This window comes from Scomber scombrus, chromosome 5 (genome assembly GCF_963691925.1).
Source record: "Scomber scombrus chromosome 5, fScoSco1.1, whole genome shotgun sequence".
NCBI classification, from domain to species: Eukaryota; Metazoa; Chordata; class Actinopteri; order Scombriformes; family Scombridae; genus Scomber; species Scomber scombrus.
The window spans coordinates 3567455-3595016 of record NC_084974.1 but is presented as its reverse complement, the minus strand read 5'-3'; the positions used below and the strand labels follow the sequence as shown (position 1 = coordinate 3595016).

General features: G+C 40.9%; 1 protein-coding gene across 1 annotated transcript; it reads right to left on the bottom strand.

Annotated features, from left to right (window-relative positions):
• Positions 1–6803: 6803 nt before the first annotated feature.
• Positions 6804–24954, bottom strand: LOC133980512 (uncharacterized). Its single transcript, XM_062419263.1, has 13 exons — positions 24248–24954; positions 23873–24125; positions 23704–23752; positions 22550–22682; positions 21801–22084; positions 17470–17494; positions 17243–17364; positions 15897–16035; positions 15416–15618; positions 11324–11432; positions 11111–11246; positions 9929–10143; positions 6804–7193 (listed from the first exon to the last, which is right to left on the bottom strand). The coding sequence occupies exons 1-13, from the start codon at positions 24854–24856 to the stop codon at positions 6804–6806; spliced, it is 2667 nt and encodes an 888-aa protein (XP_062275247.1). The 5' UTR covers positions 24857–24954.
• Positions 24955–27562: the final 2608 nt, after the last annotated feature.

Sequence of the window (27562 nt, the reverse complement as noted above, 5' to 3'; positions counted from 1 at the left end):
AAATGACTTGATTTTGTCATTCATTTGGCTGCCCAAGTCTCCTGAGAGCTCTGTTACCCTATCTGCGTCAGTGTTCCTCGAAAGACTAATGTTGGCAAAGGCAGATCGCTTTTCAGGTAACACGCCTTCAGCATGCATGTTTTCACAAACTCACCATCAGAAAATGGCTTGGATGCTATCGTGAGCAATAAGGTAGCTGTCAGTGATGCAGCAGTGAATGCCAGATTCATTGCCTCAGCGTCCGTAGCAACCAAGTCAATGAAATAGCTAAATATGCTAGTATAAGTTATCTGCAGCCACTTCTTTAGGTCGTCCTCCCATCCCTCAATGGTAGCAGGCAGAGGTATGATCAAATCATCCCGTTTGAGCTTTGACTTTCAGCTTTTAGGTGGTGTTCCCACATGTTTTACGTCCCATAGACTGTAGCTTTAAACAAACACTGGTTCCGGGACGCGCCGGAGGTCGCACCCATAATTCACGCAAGGCCTTGTGGAGAAGGAATAAGGTAGATAGGTTTCAACTAATTTTTATATTCATTGTATGGTAAAATAATACATGGGTGTTTTTGAATAAAGATTTAATTAGATTCAATGTATCATTGCAGAGTAAAATGACAATGTATTTTTTAAATGACAATGTATTTTTTATATGCATATCTATATGTACATACATTCACACACACACATTTGTAAATTGTGCACAGTCACAACACAGACACAGACATCTTGGACCTTCTTATGTACCTCTCATGACACTTGCACTATCCTATGCTTGGGAAATGAGCTTGCTCTTCTGGTCATCAGGGAGAATGGAGCTCAACCTATCCAGAAGTGCTGTGGCACTTATCAGCCTGGATGGAGACAAAGTTTGCACTCCTGATTTCTCCAATGATGCACTCTCTCAAAACTGACAGCATGCAGTCAAGGAGTTCATTCTGTACAATCTTAGATGTTCCCTTAAACACAGTGGCAGTCTGTAGGGGGTCATGAAGAACTGTATCCAGTGATGCTACAAAATCCACCAATCCTCTAAAGACACCAGGATTTTCTGAGCTTTCACTTTCATCATGTCCACGCAGGGTAAGTTCCAATGCACCATAGAACATGACACAGTCTATTATTTTAGATAGGATGTGCCTGTTTTTTTCAACCTCCTCATTGTGCTTACGGGTCCCTATCTTGTAGACTTCATCAAGCGGATATGAAATGTTTATTGTTCCAAACATGGCAAGTCGCAGTGCATATTCCATGTGGATCACAGTTTGTTCATGCTTCTTTACCTTTTCTGAAAAGTGCTTTAAATCATACATACGCCCTAGCGCCCTCTATTGGCCAGCCGCCACTGCTACCTGTATTACCCAATACCTGGACACAGCTGAGAAGTCATGGGAGTGACATCGTTAAGGAGATGAGAGAGCTGTCAGATTACATTCTCAATTTAATTTTGGTGCAGGATAAAGCCTGTGTGTCAAATGCAATCCAATAAGCGGGGGCGCTATTGTACTTCATTGTATTTTTTAACCTAAAAAATACAAAGTGATGTGAGGATTGCATTGCCACTTTGCGTATTGAATTGTCAATAGCCAAATACATTTACTAATTGCAGGACTAAATTGAACATTGAATTGCCATTTTGCAAAATGAATTGCCATTTTTTCAGAATACATTGCCATTTGAATAAAGGTGCAAGAATACTGTGACAATATGGAATTTAATTTAATTTAAATTCATAATTTTCATTGAGATAATTAAAACTGTATTGAAGATAGCATTGCCACTTTGCATATTGAATTACATATTGCACAATATTTTTTCAAATTGCATGACGACATTGAACATTGAATTGCCATTTTGAAGAATGCATTGCCATTTGAATTAAGTTGCAGATACGCTTCCATACAAACATCTCTAAAACTGGACAAATAAAACTAAATTATTTGTAAAAGGGAGAAGTAACAGGAGTGTCACAGGTGTCCCTTAAATCACCATTGCTTATTGAGGGGAATAATAATCAAGAGGAATGTTAGCAGTCTGTGAGAGGGCGTTGGTGCTCCCAGAGGCCAGAGAGGTATGTGCTCACTGCTGCCCCTGGAGACCAAAAAGAAAATGATGGTGGTGATTGCAACTATAATTACTCTGTTTCTTTATGCCTCAACACCATGAAAAAGGTGCAAGCAAACACATGCGTTGATGTATTTTTAATGACCCTAGCCTACTGAAATAAAGGCCTATTTTTGGTCATAATGTTTTCTACTCTTTTAAAACTAGTGTAGTGAGATTCATCCAAACCACACTGGCTGAGTTGAAACCTAGGAAACATTGATTTAAAACAGCTGTGATTTACGATACACTAAAATAATAACGTGCAAAACATGTTGAAAGAAACAGCACGAAGGAATCAAAAAAACCAACCCTTAACACTCTTTATTCATTGCTTATACTCAAGCCAACAAATTAACACATGTACAAAGGCCTACATAATATTATGTCTATATACATATATTATTACACTTTGTATTTGACAGAGATACTTTAACATTTACATTCAGTTTAACATTTGATGCTGAGAATGAGTGAACGTGCTGCCTGCCGTTTGTCTCTCTGTATATTCATACATGAAATATAAAACAAGTCTCTCACTGCTTTCATAGTCACATCGTAAGACTTTGCAGATTTTAGGAGGGGGAAAAAATCTAATTGTTTGAAGTGTTTAATTAATATGAGCCTACTTAATACCTGCCTTTCTGTTCTTTCGTATGTTCTTCAATCTTGTGCAATCTTCCCTTCATCTTGTACTGCTTCTTATCTTTAAAGTCAGTGATCCACCGATTCAAGCAACATTTGGTTGCCATGATTCATTTTAATGTGTGTTTGACCCTGTCGTTTATCGCCTCAAAATTGCTAAGTATGTCACCACTCTCATAGGTTTACTGAATTCATTCTCTTCTCATCTCCAGTTAAACTCCTCTTACCCCCTCCCTCTTCAGTTCCACTCCTCCGTGCTTCCCCTCCCAGCATCCCTCCATCCCCTGTCGGTCCATCTTTTCCTCCCAAAGCGAAAGCCGAATCCCCCTTTCTCCCTGCTGACAGCCTGGAGCCCTCCAGCGATGGAGGTCAGAGCTTCGTTCCTCTCCCCCCCGTCCCTGCCCTCTACTCCCTCCTGATAGTGCATGCTCTCCAGCAAGTTACCTCCGGGGAAGGGCAACAGCGGCCGGGCCATTGGGTCTCCTCTCTGGGCCCTCAACAGCGCCTCCTCCACCTCCCCCTCCTCCCCCTCCTCCTCCTCTGTGGACTCCATCAGGGCTGGCTGGGGGTCTTGGTCTTCGGACCACACAGCCCAGGCTTCAGGATAGACATGCCCTTCATCCTTCGGCTCCTCCAGAGCAGACTGGAGCTGCAACAAGACAGATTCCAGCCCAGGTGTGTCCATGGTGGGCAGGAGGGGAGTTGGGGAGTGGGGGTACGGTGTGACGGCCCATGGGACGGGGCAGAGGAGGGCGAGGGAGAGGAGGGTGAGCTGTGAGACTCCGGGATGCAAAGAAAGTCTCATCTGGTGAGAGAAACAATTCAAGAGGGAAAAGAGGTTGTTTCTTTGCTTTTTATCATCCTAATTTTATCATCATTCGAAATAATTCACAATACTGTGTAACTCAAAAGAGAATAATGACATTATCACAGTGAGAAAATGAAAGACATTTACAGAAATTATAAGAGAAATTACTCAAAACATGCAGTTAAAGCACCTAAAGTCTTAGAATAAAAGAGGGCACAAAACAGGTCCAGCTTTTCAGATTTTCACCTGCATCATTACGTCTAAAATTATTATTATTATTATGGTGCTACTAGACCCTGACTAACATCAAAATCTACACAGCTGTTTCTTGGGGGTCCCTAAAAACTCATTAAGGTAATTAGTTAATTGAGAGCTCTGCAGCCAGGATTTGACCAATACAAAAACAAAGAGATCACATTACCCCCGCTGCTCACATTGCACTGGCTACCTGTATCTTTGTATTTTGCTTTCGTGTAAAGCCTTAAAATAACCTGCACCTTCATATATTAGCAACTGCTTTTCCTTTCATGTCCCAACGAGAACTCGCAGACTTTCTTTTTAGAAGTTACTGAAGTGTCCCACAAGGAATCTGATGCAGCTTTCTGTTTTCATGGCCCTCTGATATAATCTGTTGATACACTGTTGATACACTACTACTTTAATGTGGCACACTGGGCATTGCATGAAAGGTGCTACAAGAATAAAGTTACTGTATTACCAATTATTATTATTAGTACTAGTAATATTGTTAACGTTCCACAATATGTCAGTGAAATGCAGTGTGTAATCTTGAAGATATCCTGCTATGAAACACATGCAAAAGTATAAAACTTCAATAGTGAGTGAATTAATAGGAAATGTTTAATTTTAGTATGTCTGATTCTGAGATTCAAGTATTTTCCCAGCAGTCATACTTATATATTTTACAGTGTGCTAAATTAAAGACCAGGAAAATACAAAATATGAAATACAGAAAAAATGAGTTACACTGCAAGAAGAAAATGATGGCTCCCAAACACTAAAAACTTGGAATGAAGAAAGTGAATTAAAATCGGCCAAATACTGGGAAACTGACTGGTTGAATTTTGTTGTCAATGTAGGCAAAGCACTTTTCTCAGAAATACTAAAAACATCATTAAAATAACCTTCAGCCTTAAGTTAGTAGACCTTCATGAGAGCAAATAATGTCCCGTGTCAAATTTCCTACACAAAATACTAACATTTAAAACACTGGTATGAGCCAAATAAAGAAGTTAAACGTTCATATTTTATCCTCCTTGGCTACGAAATTTAAGATATGCTGCCTTTTCGTATTTTTGGAACATGCTCACCGGATCATTAGTTTAGCGGTCCATGGAGAATCCCACTGTTGAAACACGCCTTCCTTCTCCAATTAAGTCAAAAAAGGTGTTGAAGAATAATAATAATAATAATGATAATAATAAAAAACTTCGCAGCAGCAGCATTTTTAACAAATAGGAGACATTGTAGCATCTCACGTCTGCAAAATTACATCACTGACCAACTTCTTGACTACATGAGAAATACAGTTTTTAGCATCAACGAAAACAGAAGAGTAAGGATGAAACAAACAGAACAAAAATTCAGTTCGGAGGTTAATTTCCTGTTTTTCTTACCTTGTGCCACTGTTCAACTTGAGGTATCTTCTCTAAAATTCGTTGCCTCTGACCTTTTTAAAAAAACTGCCCGCCCTCCATCTCTCTCTATCCGCCCCCTCCGCCACCATCGGGTTCACAGGTTGCCGTCACCCATTGGCCCCCTCGCCCCCTCTGACGCAAGCAAACACATGCGTCGACCCTCCTAACCTTCATTCTTTCAGCTGAGAAACCTCGGGCCCACTCCAGCGCCGAGGCTCAGAGGGTCGTAATTATCACCGCTTGATTGGGGAGGCGAACGCAGAGGAAGCAGCCAATTCATTAAGATGTTTGTGAGGAGACAAAGAGAGACGGACGAGAGCAGTTTGTGATTTCTTTTGTCGTCGTGGTCGCCATGAAGGTCGTATCGCTGGGTAAACGCAGACACACCTGAAAGAATGTAATTCGGGCAGTCTGGTGTTTTGGAGGAATCGTCTCACTGATGAACCAGTCAGTCACTCCAAAAACCAATTACACGACAAATGAGGCGTCCTTGTCTGGGTAGTGAATTTTTTAACGACTTCTACTTTCAGGCTATTTTAATCCTCGATGATGCTAGTATTTGTGTTTTGATGGAAGTACTAAAGGTTTAAAAACACACAAAGTGACTGAAAATGTTGAACAAATTCAAGGATTCAAAGGTTTATTTGTCCCACACACGATGTGTAGTTAAATGCAATGCTGCATGCTATAAGGGTTGTGCTGAAAGACAAGAGTGACAAATAACAATTAGAAATAGATATATACTAACATATTTCAGTGTAAAATATAGTGTGTAGATTGGCTAGGTTTGTAGTACTTTAGTTTAATTCAATTTTCCTCCTTTATATATTCATGGAAACATTTTTCAAGTTTATCAGATGGGGAAACATTTAAGGATCCTTCAGTATTCATCATTTTGCACATTTTACAAGTGTGTCTGCTCAGAGAAGAGTCCAATATTAAAGAGGACACAACTTAGTGCCAATGAAGATAAACACATAAAACATCATTTTAAACAATAAATTCCCGCTATGATGTTACTATTTTAACATTCGAAATCAGCGACTCATAATTCAACATCAGACGTTTTGCAGATAACTCTTCAAACTCATAGATCTGTTATTTTCCTCGGTCATATTTCAGCTTCTCACTGATTCCTGAAGCAACACAACAACCAACATCAAGGCCATCAATTACGTTTTTTATTCTCTTTTTCTTATTTCTGGACTTTATGCCCATTGACAGAAGAAACACACATTTGAGTGAGTGCAAGGATCATAAAATAACAACATTAACTTTGAGTTTAAGTAGCAAAACCTTGATAAGCCAAGACTGCAACTAATGATTATTTTAATTATAAACCAGTTTATCAGTTCTTTTTTAAAATAAACTAATCATTTAACAGAGACGTGCCTATATATTCTCAAGAGCTCATCGTGGCGCTTTTTGTAATATTCGAAAAACCAAAATGAGAATTTACAATAATATAAAAAATAAAAAAACAGGAAATCCCTTAAAGCTTGAGAGGCTGTTATATTTTATCTTAATTTAAAGCTGCTTATTTACAGTTTTCTAAAGTTACTCGCAGTGTGGAAAGAGATAAAGTACTCTTATCTAGCAGTAATGTGGTCTAAAGGGATCAACTTCAGGATCTGCTTCTCTCTGTACTCCTCCTCCAGCCTCCCCAAAGTCCCCGTAGGCCTCCAGAGAGGAGATGTAGCCAGGTGCACTCTGGGAATCGTAGTCCAGGAAGAAGGCGGGGTTTTGCGGCTGGTGTGACCGGCGGCTGACGGCCGGGCTGAGAGGTGCGGTCAGCAGGGAGAGCTGAAGCTGGTCGATGGTGCTGGTGGGGAATGGCTGCGATTGGTCGGCAGGGGAGCAGGCTGGAGGCGGGGACGCGATTGCCACGGCGACATCTCTCAGGGGAGTGGAGGGGGAGTGAACCTGAGAGTCGTCTGTGGAGAGGGAGCGCCTCAACTTAGCCCGAGCGTTCTGAAACCACACCTGAGATAGAAAGTGTGAGAGAGACAAAAGACACTTACAATGTATGTAAATAAAGATTTAAGTTGAAGGACAAGTTCACAATTTTTCAATTCTGTCTTAAACCAGCAGTTCCCCTTCAAATGTGCTTCAATGGAAGTGATGGAGGACAAAATCCACAGTGTGTCCACAAAGTCATTTAAAAGTAGATGTGAAGCTTCTATTCAACTTCATCAGTCTGAGTTAGTCATATCTAGTGATATCTGACACATTTACAGTCTTTTTAACATCAAATTCCCTCTTAATGTTTCCCTGTTGAGCTGTGGTGGAAGTATAGTAACAAAAAGAGAGAATAAAAAGGTTGAAACATAGAAGACTTGATTTGACTCATTTGGAAGACTGAAGTTTCATCTCAAGTTTAGCTTGAGATCAACTTTTAAATACATTTATGCACAGAAGGAGGACTTTAGATTTAGTCCTCCATCACTTCCATTGTAAGTGCATTATGAAGAGATTCTAATGGTCAGTATGAACAGGAGGAATGATTACAGTAAGAAAAACAGGTTTCAATGTTCCTTTGGAATCCGGACTGCTGCTTTAACACAGTTATCTGAACATAATCATGCCAGGCAGTAAAAAGACATAAAAGTAGGAAACTAGCATGTCAGCATAATGTCCCTACTTTATGAGCAGCACTGTACAGAGCGGACAGACCAGAAAAAACAGGAAGCAGGCAGGTTTTTGTCACTGTGGAGTCAAAACAACATCAAACACTCCTATAGTCTGTTTTGTGGTGAAGAGCCATCTCATAGTTTTAATTCCTTTGTTGACAAAGGATGAATGAATACAGCAGAAAAAAACATGTTTCAATGTTCATTTGGGCTCCTGGCTGTTGTTTTAAGACTTAAAAAACGGTTATTTAACTTAGAACTATTAATTATGCAGGCATATTTCTTCATAAAAAGTCCATAAAATGTAATTACTTTTTTAAAAACAAATTTTTGGTTGCAGTTGTTTTTATGTAAGTCAGGGGTTGTGTAAAGGACTATCACTATCAACAGGTATATAATAATTAGTTAAATATTGATCAATTCTCAAGTATCAATATCAGAACTCAAAATCCTGTTTCATTTGGGACATATTATAAAAACAGGTTGACTTAATCCTAAATATGCTTTTAATTCCTTCAGCTCATCTCTACATCTTCTATGAACTAGACTCAAACTTGGCTCATGTTTTATTTGTTTGAATGGCACATTGTGGTTCTTTTTCGAACTTCACTCGGTGTTTCACTTGTTTCACTATGGGGAATCGCTTCAGGCGTGACCACTACGGAAGCTCCAATGACACCACGTCTGTCTATGACGGGCATGTCGACCCGAGAGAGAGCCCTGCCCTCCCTTATATCACGGTCGACTATCCCAGTTAGGTCATTCTTGCTTTATTCCCGTGAGAAGAGGCTACTTAAGCTCCCTCAGCACGGCCAACAGTCGGTTATCTGCTGGCAGACGTCCCGTCAAGGTGCCACGTTGCCTAGCGTGATACTCGGCATTCTGGTCTGTGCTGGTAAGTTTTTCACAGTGAAGTGAATTAAAATTTAAATTGGAATAGCGACCACGTCGTGGCGAGCTATTCTGGCGGCTGCTGTGTATTTGTTTACTGCGTAGCTTGCAGCAGCTTAGGGCTAACGCCTGGTTAGGTTGGCTAACATTAGGTTGTTGGTTGACAAACAGACCTCCAGGCCTCGATGCCAGAGAACATTTTGGAGAGGAGACTGAGGGTTGCAGTGGCTAACTAAATAGCCAGGACCCCTGCCTGGCCACCTCAGCCACCGGCTCTAATGCAAATCCCCCAACCCATCAGCCACGAGCCTCTACGAGCTGGGCAGACCCGATGGAAGAGATCGATATTTACTTTAACAAGTCTGTATGGCAGGAGAATATCTGTCCTTTGCATAACCTTCTATGTGATTTGACTTTTTTTTAATTTAAAGTACCAGGGGGAACTCTTCTATTTAAGGGTGAAAAAGATCATTTGATTCCCTCTACTTCCCATTGCCTTCTGGAAAGTGACTTCTTTCTTGTTGCTGGCCAAATGATTGGTCATTCATTTCATTCATTCATCAGAACAAATTAGTTTTTCTAGCATATCGAAGAGACTTGTCGGGCATGCCCCCGTTGTTTGAGGGTCTCATCGGACCGGGAGTGGAGAGTGATGATGCGGACGGCGAGGCCGGTTCCGACATCCTCGACCTGGATGAGATGGAGGAATGGGAGGATAAATCCACCTTCTCAACTCAACAGTCCAGACCTCCCAGCTCAGCTGAAGCGGCTCCCCCGGTCGATAACAACTTACGAGGTTTGCAAACGGGCCACGGCGAAGCATGTTCTCATGGATTGTCACTGATCTTGATTGCTTCAGGGTGGCCATCCAAACACTGGGTTGCAGAGGTAGTTCAGTTACTATCAGGTCAGCCATGGCCCCTCCCTCTTTCCCCAACACTTCCCGCCTTGCATAGCCAAGGGAAGAAACCGATACAGAATGACCTAACTGGGACGGTCATATTGGGTCGACCTTTCTGTCATAGACGGACATGGTGTCATTGGAGCTTCCGTAGTGGTAACGCCTGAAGCGATTCCCAATAGTGAAACACCTTACTCTGTTATCAAAGAACCAGGGTTTATGTTAAGTAACCCAACGTTTCAGGAGCAGCGACACATTGGACTTTTATGACGTCACTGGTTTTATATATTTGTTACCTGCAGGACTCTCTTGGGCAGGCCCGTCTTGTGGGTGAGGCAGGTCCAGTCTTTTCCGTCAGGGTTGTGCTTCTGGGCGAAATACGACTCCAGCGCTCTGAGCTGCTCACTGCGGAAACACGTCCTGATTCGTTTGGTCCGCCTGCGGGTCCGCCCACCCGTCGCCCTGCCGTCCAATCGTGGCTCGGGACTGCTGACGGACTCCTCCCTGTCACCTGAGCTCAGGTTTTGAGCTGTCGTACATGCAGCGGGTTGTTAAATAGCTGAAGGTCTGAGTGTCATATACCAAATGTTCTCAGCTTTTATGGTTATGATCTACTTCCATTTTGTGGCTTCGTAGAAACAAAGAATCATATTTCACAAACATTAAGTCTCAAACTACTTTAACATTTGCATTTTTATCTTTTCATCTCATATTTTTTTGGACTTTTTAAATCATAATTTTTGCCCAAGTCAAAATGTTGTCTTTTTAATCTCAAACATTTGTCTTTTATCTCATAATTTTCTCTTTAATCATATAATTTTGACTTTTTAAATCTCAAAAGTTTGATATATAATGTTAAATTTAGTCTTTTTGTATCGCATAATTTCAAAATCTCAAAATAATTGAATATTCTACCTAAAACTATAAGAGATGTGGGCTCTGTGAATAATTTTAAATGAACAAAAAACATATTTATTTAATCTGGCTTTTAATTAGTGTCATTTAAACTTATTTTTACTACTTTTTATTATTTTATTAGTTTGGTATTGTATTGTTATTTTTCCCTGTAAAGCACTTTGAGCTACATCCTTTGTATGAAAGGTGCTCTATAAATAAAGGTTATTATTATTATTATTATTATTATTATTATCTTTTAGAATATATCACCTGCTGGAAAATGTAATGCTGTAAATCTTAATGTAAGGAAGAATTTCAGCTGAACAAATAGTTCAAATTGGAAATTAATACATGTAACTTAACCAGCATCTCAAAATGCTTCATGCTACAGTGTTAATAAAATAAATGAATAAATAAAATACAAAGAAAATAAGATTATAAGATGATAAGTTAAAATAAAATATTTCTGAGTTAAAAGGAGACCTGGAGAAGAAAGTTGCTGGCAGATCTGAGGGTGTGGTTGGAGGTTAGTGGTGTTTTGTGTTCAGCATTTCTTTCAACAGAGATGGAAATGGTCTCACCTTCTTTCAGATTTGGGTCAGTCAGGGTGTTATGGGGCAGTGGGACGCTCCCATCACTGTGATAATGTGCCTGACAGTAGAGGTTCTGGCCCTGCATGCAGTACAGGTTCCCCGGCATTAATGTGACGTCACACTCCTGCAAAACATCTTTTTGTATAAATAGTAAGATAAATGAATGAATGAATGAATGAGTGAACTGTACTGTGAGCTGACCTCGCAGGAGAAGCAGTGCAAATGGAAGGTCAGCTCACCGGACCTCATGACCAGTGCAGAAGCCGGGATTGGCTGAAAGCAGCGAGCACACTGACCCCCGCCAAACATCCTGACCACGAAGAGAGAAAAAATAAAATAAAAAATGGAGCAGAATGGTCATGATGTCAGGACAGGCTGCAAACATCAAAATACTAATTTTATCAAAACCTGGAAAGAATGAACATCCTGAAATTATTTGTTTTATTACTCTGACAAGTCCAAACTGTCAAAAGTAGATCACCGAAAGGAAAATGGCTCCGCTCCTCGGCGCTTCACAGCTAATTGCGGCGCTTCCGCACCAGGTCTGAACCAGGCCTTATATAGTAGGGGAGGGACCAAGGTCACGCGGGCACGCCACTACGTCACGGGGTAGCCCTTTTATGCAGGCTCAGAAAATCAGGAAAAATACGAGGGTGAGAAACAGTTTAAGGCTCTATCTCCACAATTCAGTAATGCATAGTTATCAGCCTTTTCACAGGTTTTCTGTAACTATTTTCCAACATGTATAATATGTTTAGTAAATCAATGAATTGACTTTACGCAGACTTTAAAGGTTAAGTATGTACTTTTGACAACAAGTGTTGAGAAAGGGTACTGCAGCCCACATTGAAAACAGTGGAGAGAGCTGTCTCTCCTCACTCCCTACTCCCTGAGTTGAAGTTCACGCGGGTTGCCAGGTTGGACGTGATCATGCAGGAGCGTGAGAGGAGCGCAAAATGTATTCATGAGGACGCGACATGTACAGGTAAGATGAACAGCTGATGTCTCTGTTTGCTGACGTTGGTTTTATTACTTATAAGCCAGCTCCTGGTGGTTCTCATAACTCTCTCATTTAGCAACGTTAGCTTGAAGCTGGCTGTGTTTCCCACATAAGCTAACGTTACTGGTATGTTTAGCTACGTAGTAACAAATAGATATATGTATTACAAGGCCTTAATCACTAAAACAAAAGCTAACCGGTCAAAAAATACACACTTTAAAGGTGAACTTTAGTGCTACTTTTTCTTCTGTGAACGTAGTTAAATTGTTTATTTTTGTTTGACACCGTACAGGGGAAGCACAATGTTTATCGTGATTTCATTCAATCTGGTTCCTGCTATGTTAAACATGACGTCAAATTTAACAGAATACCTCAGGAACCAAAATAACAAACTAAAACATCATTCAAAATGTAAAACTACATGCTATGCTATGTTGACTTGCTGTTATGTAAAATAAAGTTGAATTGTCCATGAAAAATACTGTTGTAATATGTTTTCTAAAAACACCACATCAATCAGTAAAGGTATCCCATAAGAGTGGATGAAAGAAAGACAACATTATTATATTATATTATATATAAGTCATTAAAAACTTTATTGCACATTTCTATGAATTAATAACACAGCAAACAGTAGTTATATCCACACTAAAGGGAGTAAAAAGAAGGTATTGTAATCAAATTGAGTTATAGTGATGAGTGAACTATTTCTTAGAACTAACGTAACGTGGTACATGACTAAAATAAAAGCAAAAAGAATGATAATACAAAGACAATAACAATGGAAATAGTAGAAAGATTTAAGTAATTACTAGTTAGTACTAGTATCAAGACTGCAGTAATTCTCACTATAATAATAATGCAAAGCTGAGACTAATGTAAACATTACAGATATTATGCTGTCCTCACTAAAAGTGGTTGCAGGCAACGTGGTCTTTAGCTATAGAGCTAGCTTAACACAAATATTTCTCTCAATTTTGATCCTCAAAGAACAGGCAGGTTGTTGTGTTTGGCTGGATTTACTTGAAGAAATATCTTTACATTTTTTGTAAAACTGAAAAAACACAAATACAAAACAATGAGCCCTTATAAGTAAATGTCAGCACTACTACAGAGTCACCAATAAACTAAATATCCAAAAATATACAATTGTTAATATAACTGTAAACGGAACATAACTTACAGATGAAGCCGTTTTCTAGGCTTTAAAGCACAAGGATTTAACAGACAGCTGCACTATGCTGCTCACTTTCTGAGTGTGAGGAGAAAAATACCTTTCTGGGTGCTTACTTCCTGTTACCCCAATGCCACTGTGAGGTCACTTCCTCCTGAATCCTGCTATTCACAGCTACCACCAGATGGAGCCAAATAAGACACAAAACTCATTACAATGATTTCAATACAGATATGAATAAATACTATGGGCACAGTTTTACATTAGCTCTTCCTCCCATGTGTGACAAGCATTGCAAAAATGCTCACATGCTTGCCACAAACTTGTCTTTGTGCACAGCACACTGCAGTTGGTGTTTCTTATTTCAAAAAGTGGAGGGGCCTCATTTATAAAAACCTTATGTAAATATAATCACACATTGTACACACAATAAAATCCTCTCCAACGCTGAGTGGCATTGCTGCTCCTCAGTGTGTCTGGAAAGATGGCACTGAGGAAGAAAATTGCAATTATTTAAAACTTTTGTTCTGTGGACTAGTTATTAAGCACAGACTGATGTAGACAAAAAAGGGTAGTTTGTGTCTGTGTGTTAATTGATGTCATAAATACAGACAGGCCTTGTGTTTCATTAAGCCCAAGAAAAAAGAAAGGTGTTACCTATAAAGACCTCTCCTGACTTTGGTTGGTGCTGGTACAGGGAGAAGCAGGCCAAGCCTTCTTGGGTCATCATGGTGAAGTGTCCTTCATCTGGGCGTTCCTCTGCCAGTCAGTCTCTTGTGACGAATGCAAGCCTGAAGATCTGAATGTGGCCAGATAAAATATTTTCTCAGTCTTCAGAGTAATAATAATAATAATAATACACTGGTGGAAAACCTACTGAACGAAAAGTACATAATTACATGAAGCTAACATTAGCTACATCGTTTCACAGTGATGTCTATGGTAATTTAACACTCAAACATTGAACACTTTCATTGATTCAGTCACAACACTAAATACACTCTCCTAAAACGTGTATCTGGTTTGTACTCAAACATAAAATAACCAGTAGTGATACATTTGCTAAGGATGCTTATATTAACTCAAGCTGCTGCTCACCTGTTAAACCAACTGGGCTTTGAGTCTTGAAATCCTTTCTGGGCTCATAGCGGTCTTTCAAATACATCCAGAAATTTGAGGAGGCTTTCTTGGTCGGGTAGAATCAATATTAGGTGATCCAGTCCGGTGGCTTCCCTTCATAGCTGAAATGTGCTGTGTTTGCTGCTAATTAGTTTCATACCTGGCAACTGGTGCTCCTAAAAAGGGCAGTGGGCAGGTTCACTCAGCTAAAACACAAACAGGTATTCCGGTCCTTGATCATTTTAAGGGGGGGTTACAGGCTGTAGTGTTACAGTGGGAGCAGCCACTATATCAACATTTAACATGTTTCCTTAAAGACCGTGTAAAGTAAGAATAAATATGTGTTCTGAGTTTTAAATACCACAGAAAAGTGTGTTGTTAACCACCCTGCCAAATTTGAATGATTAAAAAAAAAAAAAAAAAATCGCCAAATATATTAAATTAGGCTTCTAAGTTGTGTAAAAATCAGCCTTTTTCTCTGCTCCCAAACGCTGTGGGAGTGCCCGTTGAGTTCGCTGAAACCCCGCCCCCTACCAAGTGTCACCTGTCAATCAAAGTCACCACCTCTACCAGAAACATGGACACTAGGCCTGAGAGCTTTCTGTTGCTAACTCAGCTGCTAGCTCGGCGGCTAACGCAGCTAACTGTAGACTAGTAGTAGTGTGCGCTGAATGTATTTATACCTACAGCAGCAGGGGCGGGATTATGCCAATCACACGGCGGTGATTGGCATAAACCCGCCCACTAAATCCTGAAGACAGAAATCTTGAAACACAGTTTGTGAAGCCTAGCTCCACATTTCAAATCTAAATTGTTGAAATGCTTTTAACACCTTCTTTATAATTACATTTATGAGCTATTTAATGTGTTTAGAAGAAAATGTCTGAATTCACTTTACACAGTCTTTAATGTCTGATTGATATATCATGGTCATTTTATGAGTTTGTACAGTAAATAAATTACATATTGCACCTTTAACCTTTTAGATTATTATTCTGACCTGCAGTAGTCCTGCTGGCAGTAGATGTTTCCATCTCTCCAGTAGAGCGAGGGTTGTGTCTGCAGCTCACACTGACACTGGCTGCAGCGGAGACAAACGCCGTGCCACACGCTGCCAGCAGCCAATAGGAAGAAGCGGTCGCACACCTGCTCGCCACAGCCGGCACACATTACTGGCTCCTGTTTAGAAATGGCTGCCGGAGTCTGGAGTCGAAGAGAGGGAAACACTTAGAGGGAATTTGATGGTAAAAAGACTGTAAATGTGTCAGATATCCACTTGATATGACTAACTCAGACTGCTGAAGCTGAAAAGAAGCTTCACATCTACTTTTAAATGACTGTGTGGAGACACTATGGATTTCTCCATCACTTCTACTGAAAGCACATTTGAAGGAGACATTTTAATAGTCAGTGTAAACAGGAGGAATGATTACAAAAACTGTGAACCTTTCCTTTAATAACGATAGCGCCTTGATGCTCACATTGTCTACAGCAGCGCTCTCCTCCGCCCCTGCTGCTGCCGCGGCGCCGCCCAGCTCCCCTGCCTCTGCCTCGTCACCAAGGTCGCTGCAGTACAAAATGTCCTCGAGGGCTCGGTCATCTGGCGACATCATGATTGTCCTGAGAAGGTAGAGGAGATAATTATCTGTCCACTTGGTAATCACAGCCTTCATTAAAGAACTAAAAACAGACTCATTTAACGTCTCTATCAATAAACAAGTGTCGGAGACAAACACAGGGAGTTAAAGTATGACACCTGGAGGAGGAATTACACACAGTGATCTGACATAACAGCCGTTTATCTGTAATATGTAAATGTCACCATTGAGGGAAGCTCATCTCTTTATTTTTATCTCAATATCAAAACTTTTCATTGATTTCAAAGTATTAAAAAACCAGCAAATTAAAAAAAAAAAATTATAAAAGTTTTTTATTCAAAACAAGTAGAAGCAATGTGAAAAATCAATGATGTATTCATTTTTTAATGGTTAAAGTACTTATCAAACAATATAGAAAATTAAACATACAGTTTGAATTTCTAAAATATCTTCTTCTAAAAGCTACTTTTTTTTACTTTTAAAGTGCTTTTTAATTTCCTGTTTCTCCGTTATTCTATTAGCTTAATCTTATTACCAATTTAACACAATTAAATCATATTAAACTGTCTTTTTTTATTTTGCTTTTATATCCTGTCTGGATGCATTGTATGTTTTATGTAAAGCACTTTGAAAATGTGCAATACAAATAAATTTGACTTGCCTAAAATATAATAAACTCTAAAAGGCCAGCATGTTTAATTGTTATCAACAAGCTGGTAAAAATGTTCTAATGTATAATTATGAATGAATTAACATGGCGTGGACCTTACGAGATAAGACATTCTTTGGCTATTTTTGACACGTCCACTGAACACATTTTAAGCCTTTTAATACGGTTTCAAGGCTTTTTAGAGGGAACTGAATTCAAAGCATTTTAAGACCTGCAGATAGACTAGAAAACTACATCATAGCTTCCACCCTTTAATCCAGGTACATGGAGGAGGAGGGAGGCATTGAATAAGATCTTACCTATCTGATTTAGGAACTCCTGGTTGGTTTTCCACTCAGCGACGACGATCTCAGTCCTGAGCTCCTCTTCTCACTACAAACTCTTTTTTGGGGGGAAAACACTCTCCTCTCCTCTCCTCGCTTTGTTGTTTGTCTTTCCTCCCGGCAGTCCACCTTAGCGAGCTCTCTCCTCCAGGTGTTCCTCTCTGCAGCCGTCCTTCTTCTTGTTCTGGGATCAGTTTCCCCTCTCTGAGCGCTGACCTGCGATCTGTTTCCTTCACCGCTTCGCCTCGCCTCGCCTCACACCGTCCCAGGTGACGTCCCGGCACACACACCTGTAAACATGACGCCTGGATGGCTCGGAGCGCAGGTAAGAAGTGATCTTATTGGCCGGCAGACGCCCCTGGGACCAATTAAAATAAAACAATGGGTGTTTAAAAGGACATCTGGGATCAGAGCTCCAGGATGAAAAGACAGACAGACGTGGAGATTTCCCTCAATCCCTCACCAGCTTCTTCCATGTGACTCTCTTCCTGTTGAACCGAAAAAAACACAACAGGTAACATCGGACATAGACAGATAATTACATTAAATGTTTGCTTGCATCCAAAATAAGACATCAGGTACATTATAGAAAAAAATCTGACTCTTTATTCACAAAATACACACTTGAAACTCATTATAATAGGCACAGAATGCACACATCAATAAAAATATGTTTTAAAAAAACAATAGAGGTCACGGGACGCAGTGCGAGAGATGGCTGCTTGAAAACAAGTTTTTTGTCAAAATGATGAAATTACATAATAAACTACATGTAATGTTATTCTCACACAGTTTAGGCTTTTCTGATATTACCTTTAGTGGCAATTAACTGAAGTGGTTGTGATTGAAAGCTATCTTAGAACTTACCGCTGATTGTGCACACTCTTCCCAGCTGCCTTTCTCTGTGCCATAGACAGAAAACATCAACTGAGCCACATCAATGTTTTCTATGCCATGATCTCCTCATAACCTAAAAGAGAAATCCACCAAATAGTCCTATTCAAATTATTTGTGCTCAATCATATCGGTTTCAATGTTTAATTGCATTTTGTCATGTCCAAGAAGAAGTGTTAAGTTATGTTTAGTTTTGGCTGTCTCTTGACTTCCCGTTTTATTTTGAAATCTTACTCTCCTCTCGTTTCAGGTAACTTCCTCCTTCCCCTTGTGTTTCCCACTGGTCTGATTGGCTGCCCCGCACTGATTGTTTCCACCTGTTTCCCATCACCTTGTGTGTGTATATAGTCTGCGTTTCCCTTTGTCCTGGGCCAGTTTGTCTTTTCTTGTCATCAGAGAACCATGCCAGCCACGTTATTCCATGTCAGGTTTTGACTCCTGTGTTTTGTTTGCCATAGTCTTGCTTACCATTATTTTGGTTTGTCTTTGTGTGATATCTTTGTTGGTTTTCCTCGAAAGACTGATTTTTGGTTCCACATTTTTTTCCTCTCTGCAAGTGGTTTTTATTTATGTACTTTGAATATATATTACTCTGTAAGCAGTGCTTTAAGTGGGCCGGCACTTCTCAATTTTAGCCTCTGGCGTACCGGGACTTTTTACGGCGTACCGGGACTTCTCATGAGCTCATAGTACCCTGTCCTGTTCTATTTCTCTCTTTGCGATTCGTGACACTCATATTCCTATGGCTATACTACATTACCGAATGTGTGCACTGGTACGCACCGCACGCCTGTGGCGGTAATGCACCAATTCGTTGTTTGCCAACCGCCATAAAACAAAAAAGTAGTAGTAGAAGAAGAAGAAGATTTATTCATATGGTTTAGTGAACCTTTCCTAGTTAAAAATGTTGGCGTGGCTCGAAAAGGGCCAAAAGAGAACCCCGGACCGGTGACGGTGAGGAGGATGTAGTGATATGTAGTAGCAGACGGTCACCCATAGGTGGCAGTACAACCTCAAGGGACCTCTGTGAGACTGTATGTGTTTGCAGGAAGTAGAAGAAGAGTTCTAGCATGAGTGATAAAATAAACAACTAGCTGAAGCTAGTAGAAGTTCAACTGAAGCTTTATTTATATGAGCATACAAACTTTACAGAGGACACAGGAGGACAGACTTTTGCAAGTAACGTTAGCGCTTCTGAATCACTAGTTGCCATTTTTGCTCGCAGAATGAGTGGCTTATAAGCAAAGACAAAAGGCTTGGATGCAAGGTATGTAGCAAAGTTAACTCCCTTGCTACCCAAACGCAACAGGGACTGAGGTTGTCACATGAATGGAGTGGATGTTTAATCTCTGCATTTGGAGCTGACAAGGCAAAACAACTGTTGTCTTTGCATAAGAAGATTAAAGAACACCGAGATTCTAAGTCACACATAAAAGCAGCAGAGATAGGAAAAATCTCATCACGCAACGAAATACAAAAACACATTCGAGATATGAACAAGGCGTGATACTAGTGTGATACTAGTTGCAGAGTGTTCCGAACAGCGTACAAAATTGGTAAGCATGGACGTCCATTTACGGATATGCTAGTTGATGTGAGACTGCAGGAGCTGAACGGAGTGAACATGGGTCGAGTTCTTCACTCAAATAACATGTGCTGATATCATCGATCATGTTTCAACAGAGATGAAGAAAAAAGTAGCTGATGACATACTCAAGAACAGACGAAAATTGTGTGTTGATTGATGAATCCACCACAATCAGTGGAAAGTCTGTATTGGTGGTGTGTTTGCGGTTCAGCTATTGCCAACGCAGAGCCAGACACAATATTTTTTGAACTGCTTGAGTTGGATGGGACCACAGCAAATGATATAACAGAGAGACTGCTAGCATGTCTTCTTAAAAATGGCTTTGATGACCACTTCTTGGATGAGTGTTTTGTGGCATTTGGAAGTGATGGAGCATCAGTAATGCCTATTTTAGGTAGGTTGAAATATAATCACAATCGTCTTATATACTCTTAGTCCACTTCTTTTGACACATCTGTACAATATAATGCCATCCAGAACAGCAACATTGCCATGAATTCTGCTTCAAAAAAGCTTAGTAGTTTTTAACATTTGTTGTCTGGAAAAAAATGATATATATTGTTATGATAGAAACACAGTATGCCATTTAATTGATTTACTTGTCAACCGCATAGCTTCTCCAATGTTCTCCATGTCTGGTCTCCATCTCTAGGTGCCCCCCTGAAGACCTCCCTTGGGCCACATGCAAGTTAACGAGCATAATTTGTATATAATAATAATAATAATCAATAAAACAATTTTCTTTTTAAAAATCAGCATCATGTTCTAGTATTTGAATATATCACTTAATGATCTGCTGGAACCGACCGCCCACCGCCTAATTTACCTGGCAACAGTTGTACGACTCGACTCGTTTTTTTTTGCGTTTCCACTAGGGATAGTACCTGGTACCTGGTACTTTTTTAGTACCTGCTTTGGTGAGGTTCCAAGCGAGCCGAGCCGATACTAAATATGACGTCAACAGACTGCCGGCCACTGATGGTCGGAAGAGTCATGAGCCGTCCCACACAAGAATCAGACCCAGCATTTTTAAATACCTGCAACAGCGTTTCAGCCATACGGCTCAATTCTCTTGCTTTGTGTGTGACAAAAAGCCACAAACAGCAGCAAGTACACCACTTTCTCAATGTCCTCCATTTATGTGTTTTGTGTTGTGTATAAAACAAATCACAGCAGTTTCGCGGAGCCGTGCTATGACAACCCCGCCCACATTGAGTAGGTACTTTTTTGAAATTGAAAAGGTCGTTCCTGGAACCGTACCGAGCCGAGTAGTGCTAGAACTGTATAGTGGAAAAGCGTCAAAAGTTTCCACATGAGACTGCCAGTCAGCAGAGTAAACTACCACATCATCAAGATATGCCTTGCAGTATGCCACACCAGACAGCACCTGCTGCATAAGGTGTTGAAAGGTGGCAGGGGCATTATGCATGCCGAAGGCCATGACTGTATACTTCATGAAACTGTCTGGGCTCCATTATCTGACCTGAGTCAATAGATCACAGAGCCCTACTGGGTTTATATTACTAACATGTCATTCATGTATTCTGGACCTAAACCATTCAGTGATTTGTAGACCAGTAGCATAACTTTAAAATCTGTTCTGTAAAGACTGTAGAACTGGAGTAATGTGTTCTGATCTCTTTGTTCTGGTTAAAACTCAAGCTGCAGCATTCTTAATGAGCTGCAGCTGTTTAATGCTTTAATTGTGGGAGTCCAGTCAGAAGACAGTTACAGTAGTCAAGTCTACTGGAGATAAAAGCATGAATCAACTTCACCTGGGGCCTGTACTAAGACTTCCGTGGATTTCCTACTGAAACATGGCGTACGCTCAAATCTAGAAAACGTTGTACGCACAAAAACATCCAAATGTATGAATCTGCGTACGCATGAATCCAAGCACATTTCCTTTTTACATCCGAATCAACGTGGAATTGAGCGCACATGTTGGAGTACCCGACCCCTCCCTCATTTAAATAGGCCCTGCACCTGAGATTCCCCACTGCACGATCAGAAAATTCAAACAAAAGGAGTAAGACAGGAAAAAAAGAATTTCACAGAAAGCGAGTTGGAGACGCTTCTCACTGAAGTGGAGGCGCGCAAAAATTTTCTTTTTGGCACGCTGTCCTCCGGCATTAACAACAAACGTAAGAGGAGTGAGTGTGAGAGTGTGTGTGCGGCTGTTAATGCTGTGGGGTCAGATAAGCGTACATACGCTGACGTCCTCACAAATATCAGTGAATCAATAAATACATTGGTGAATAAGTGAATTATGCGTCCTTGCCTCTTTTTATATGGTTGAAATCAAATGTTGCCGGGCCCGAATGGCCTCCTGGGTAGGATGTACATTCATGGGTCCAGCTTCTGGTTCGTCTGGTGGGAGGATATACTGCTCTGGCAGTGGTATGCCGTGCCGGTGTACCACATTGGCGAGGAAGCCGCACGCCATCACAATGCGGCACACCTTCATGGGACTGTACAGCAGCATACCCCCAGTCCTATCCAGGCAGCGCCACCGTCCCTTCAGCAGACCGATTGTCCTCTCAACGACTGACCGAGTGCGGGAATGGAGGTCATTGTACCACCGCTCTTGGTCAGTCTGAGGGTTGGTGAGAGGGGTACAGCCAGCTCTTAAGTGAGTAGCCATGGTCGCCTGGGGTCAATTAAAAGCAGACGAGTAAACTGGATTCAGTTTCCATTTTATACACCACATACATGGATCACACACACTATTGTTGCAAATGAATGCAGAAGTGCGCCGGGGAAAAGATGAGGCTGATTAAGACATTTCACACTTTACGCACGGGGTTATTAACATGAGTACTTTGCACACAGAGACAATCAGGGGCTTGTTAGAAAGATCTGAAGCTGTAGTTTAACCAGCAAGTCACTAACTTTAACCACTGACTAGTAATGATGCTGTGAAGACGGGATAGTATTTGGGGGCGCACATGCTCAATGCGCATCACAGGGATTAATATTAGGACAATTAAACGAATAAATTATTTACTCACCAAGAAGCCACCCATCGCACACAGTGCTAGTGCTGATAAGGTAAACTGACAATCTGGCGATAAGTGTTGAAGTGAACCGGGCTTATATCCAGGGGAGAGTGGAAGTGGCTGATTGTTGGCAGGTGGCTTGATTGAAGATGGCTGATGGTGTGCAGGTGAGTGGTTAACTCCAGCTCCGCCCAGCTCCAGACAAACACACACACAAGACAGAGAAAACAAGACAAGACACACGCCCACAAAAGGGAAGGGAAAATAAGGAAAAACACTAGGACCCTGACAAAATTAGTGGCTGTATAATGGTTCTGTACGCCCTATAAAACAGTGTGCAGGTAGGCACTGTCTTGAAATAAATAATTAATGTAGCCTATTTATGTGTAACAGAGTTCTTGTTGTTTGTTGTTGATTCCACTTGCCTCGAATCACATTTTAGTTTGTACCTGTATTATGAACTCCCATTGGTTGGCGGGCCTGTCCTCAGTTTATAAACTCTGGCTGTGATGTCGGCATAGTGCCAGTATGAGAGGATTGAGCCCATGGTAGGTTACATGAAGCACAGCGTTACATTAAATCTGTCAAAATAACGTAATTCAGTGACACAGCTATCATGATATTATGTCCGACTATATTACAGAAAGTGGCGACTGCATTGTACTCACTTTAATGTGTCAAATTTTTTATATTTTGTCAGTGTTTATACTGTAGTTAGCTTCCTTAGCTCCTAAGCTAAGCTAACATTTACTAACTTTTCTAAAGAGCTGTGCCTTAACATTGCTGGGCCTACGTGACTGACCAGTGGATTTTCATGCTGTATTCAGGTACATATTTTTGTTGTGTATGCAGGGCTCTCAAGTTTTGAAGTGAGTTCAGAGTGAGATTTTACCAGCGGCAGCGGGGATTTGGTTGAGCTGGGGATGGATGTCTGACAAATGACGCATAACGCATAAATTCATTCAAACAAAACTATTTATTGACTTCAGATTAAACTTTGTGAGCATTTTACTGCATGTGTGTGTGTGTGTGTGTGTGTGTGTGTGTGCGTGCGTGCGTGTGTGTCAGCGCTGCAGACACAGCGTCGGAGCGGTGAATGTAACAATAACTTGCAGATCGCCTGAGTGACGTGAACTCCGCTCGTTGTTACTGTGAGTCAGAGCAATAATAATAATGTTGATGAATATTTAGCTTTTTACTCTGCTTTGAGACTGACTGAGTGAGCAGAGCGGAGGTTAGCGCGTCACTGTCTGGCAACCAGGAGTCTGGTGGGTAGGGGAGAGGCGACAACGCGCTGCTGTGTTTTGAATTTGACTGCAGCAACAATTTTGGCCACATTCTTACATATCGTACCTTTAAATTACTGCTAGTTGTTAAACTCTTACCAGTATCGTTTGAGCCATCTGTGACAAGTGTGAAAGGATTCTCTCTCATCTTCATCACCAGTTCCTTCTTGAAATGTGGTGCCACTGCTTCATTTATGATGCACGTTGTTTTGGTACTTGCGCTCTTAAAGCTCTGAGCCGTGGGGGAGTCTCCAAAACATTCCTTGTACAAGGGGCTGAAATGGTCAGCAACAGAAAATGGAATATTGTGCTGCACCATTGCAACAGCAACCTTCACCTCAGCTCTCCTTGTCTGCAATAGAAACAACTGATTAATAATCATAAACATTAGATACGTTTTTATGGAAATACAACAATTTGATGGACACTGCAATTAATCAAACATTAGCCATTTGATTTTCCTGTGCTATATACCTTGGCCTCTTGTACACTCATGCCTCCAACAGAAGTTGCTGGTGTGTAGAACTGTGTAACACTGCTGGCTGAGTTTAGAGCCTGTTTTTTGGCACGATGTCCCTTGCCTTCTACATGCCTGCTTATGTCCCTCACGCCTTGATGGGCACAGGAGTTTTCTTGTCTGCAGACTGAGCACCAGTAGAAGGAGCTAGTGGTTCCCATTGTGATGAATGGCCATTGGGTTGACCATTCCTTCTTAAAGGTACACCTATAGGTGGCTGCTCCACTTAATCCTCTGTTCTTTCTTGTTTCCAGTGGCTTTTCCACTGTCTCATCTATGGTGTCCTCCACAGTTTCTTCCACTGATACATTCTCTACTGGCACCATAGCTGTCTTCTTCCCTGCCTCTTCTACAACCTCTTCTACAGTGTCCTCCTCAGTTTCTTCCACTGACTCATTCTCTACTGACACCATAGCTGTCTTCTTCACTGCCTCCTCTACAGCCTCTTCTACAGTGTCCTCCACTACTGCCCTCTCCACAGTCTCCTTTTCTTGGCCTAATCTGGCCACCTTTTTAGGGAGCTGGGAGAAGCATGAAAGGATGCTTTTTTGCCTCTTCCCTGACATCTTTGAAGGCAAATGCAAAAATTACTACTATGCATTGTCTGGATAAAATACAATGAAATATTTGTCTCACACACACACACACACACACACACACACACACACACACACACACACACACACACACACACACACACACACAGAGATGGAAATTAACTTTTTTGTACATTTAAAAATCTACCTTCCACTACCAGCCACTTTTATACTCAAGGATTGATGTGTGCATAACAACCTAGAAACTTTTTTTTGTGCAAGACATGAACATAGTATTCCCCCATCAGTACTTGTTACCATAACGTTAGCTCATTTACATTATTATGCCATACCAATAAGGCTAGGGGGGATCTTAATCTTGCCTTGACTTTAGTTCATGTAAACTCCGACAAAAAAAATAGCTCCTCCTGCCTACCTTTCTTCTTGCACCTGAAAAATACTTTTTACTGGATCTAAATAGATTTGTAGAACCCAGATCTGACTGGAATAAATTAACCTAATCTGCTGCTAGCTGCTAACTACTAGGCTAACTTCCATCCCTGACACACACACACACACACACACACACACACACACTCGCTCCCACTGCTCTGCCTGGACAAAATATTCATAGACAGTATAAAAGAGACTATTCCACAGCAACAAATAAATGATGACGTGACTTACTGTAATCATTGGGTCTTTCTGTCCTTATGAAACCACCTGCTTCATTTCGGCGAATGTCTGGATGTGTTTAGTCCGTCTCTCTTTTTTTCTTTTTTTTTTACCGCGGAATATCAAAATACAGCAGTGCTACTTTCTGATTGGCTGTTCTGTAGATATAGATTTATTTGATTGGCTTGCGCGTGGCACGCGCACGCAGCTTCTGATCTCTCGGGGGAGGGGGAGCTTGGTTCCTACCTGTTGTTAAAGCGGTGCGGGTGCAACTTGGTGGACGTCACCGTGGTAATTTAAATGCGTGAGAAATGCAATGTGTGGCGTGTGAGCGTGTGAACTGGTGGGAATGCGTGTGTCACACGCCAAATGCGTGAGACTTGAGAGCCCTGTGTATGTATTTATCATAATTTCTTAATGAATAGTGCCAGTATGAGAGGATTGAGCCCATGAGCTGGATTTAATGTGCGGGTCTGAAAAACACTGCTGCGTTACATAACCCGACGGTGTTTAGCATAAACCTGCCCCTGCTGCTGTAGAGGTACTACTACAGTCTACTACAGTTAGCCAGTTAGCTGAGTTAGCCACCGAGCTAGCGGCAGAAAGCTCTCAGACCTAGTGTCCATGTTTCTGGTAGAGGTGGTGACTTTGATTGACAAGTGACACTTGGTAGGGGGCGGGGCTTCAGCGAACTCGGCGGGCACTCCCACAGCGTTTGGGAGCAGAGAAAAAGGTTGGTTTTTACACAACTTTGAAGCCTAATTTCATATATTTGGCGATTTTTTTAATCATTCAAATTTGGCAGGGTGGTTAACAACACTCTATGGTATGTCAAACTCAGAACACATATTTATTCTTACTTTACACTGACTTTAAGCACTGTATATCCCTAGTAATACTAGGCCTAGTAGTCAACTAGGGCCAACAATACAACTGTAGTATCACCGTAACTTTAGATTGAGCACCTAAGTGCACCGTTATCTGAGCGACATCTTCAACTCAATGAGCGCATATTAAGTTGATGAAAGTTAGAAAACCTGCACATCTACTCTAACAAATTAAAAGTAAATACACTAATTAACTGTTCCCAAGACAAATAATAAGATAACGGAATAAGTGGGATGTCTACTTGGACCAAAACTAACGTGATCAAGGCATTTTATTATTTATGGCTATCTCCATACATTTCCGTCAGTTCTTTCAGTATCACATCAAAGCTATTAATACTATTATATCTGCATTTTTATTTTCATTTCCATTATCTGTATGTATGAAAACAAATGGATGAAACTAAAACAAATGTCATGTTTCCATCACTATGTCCACAGTAACCTGCCATGTTAACTGTCATTCTATTAAACAGCAAACATACAGTCAATGTATTTTTGTTCTCTTGCTACTGTAACACTGGAAATATCTCTACTAGGCTTTGGGATGAATAAAGTATTATCATCTACATAGCACTACATACCCAAAGCACCTTCCACCCAAATATTTGTCCCTTTCGGTACTAACCACAACGTGATTTCGGCAAAATATCTTTTCACATTCTGTGTTACAACAAGAACAGTTGTGCATAGCGGCTACTGCAGCATAATTATGAACACAATAGTCTTTTAAAGCTGTGTTGGTTTTTATTCACATGCTGGCGAAACCTAAACAAACCACAATCAACTCAGGTGCTTCCTATTTGTCACAACAGTGCAAATCACGTGTTTGACTAGAGCAGTGGTCTCCAACCCTGCTCCTGGAGAGCTACTGCCCTGCATGTTTTAGGTATCTCCTCACTCTAACACACCTGATTCTAATAATCAACTCGTTATCAAGCCCTTTGACGAGCCTCAGCTGCTTGATAACGAGTTAGAGTGAGGAGATACCTAAAACATGCAGGGCAGTAGCTCTCCAGGAGCAGGGTTGGAGACCACTGGACTAGAGCCTTGCAGAGCTCAGCCAATCAGAGGCTGAGTAGGGCGGGTCTTGGCGTGCCCATAGCAGGATTTGTAATATCGCAACCAGCCTTGATGAGAGAACTGACATTGAGTTTTGGTGAAGATAAAGCAT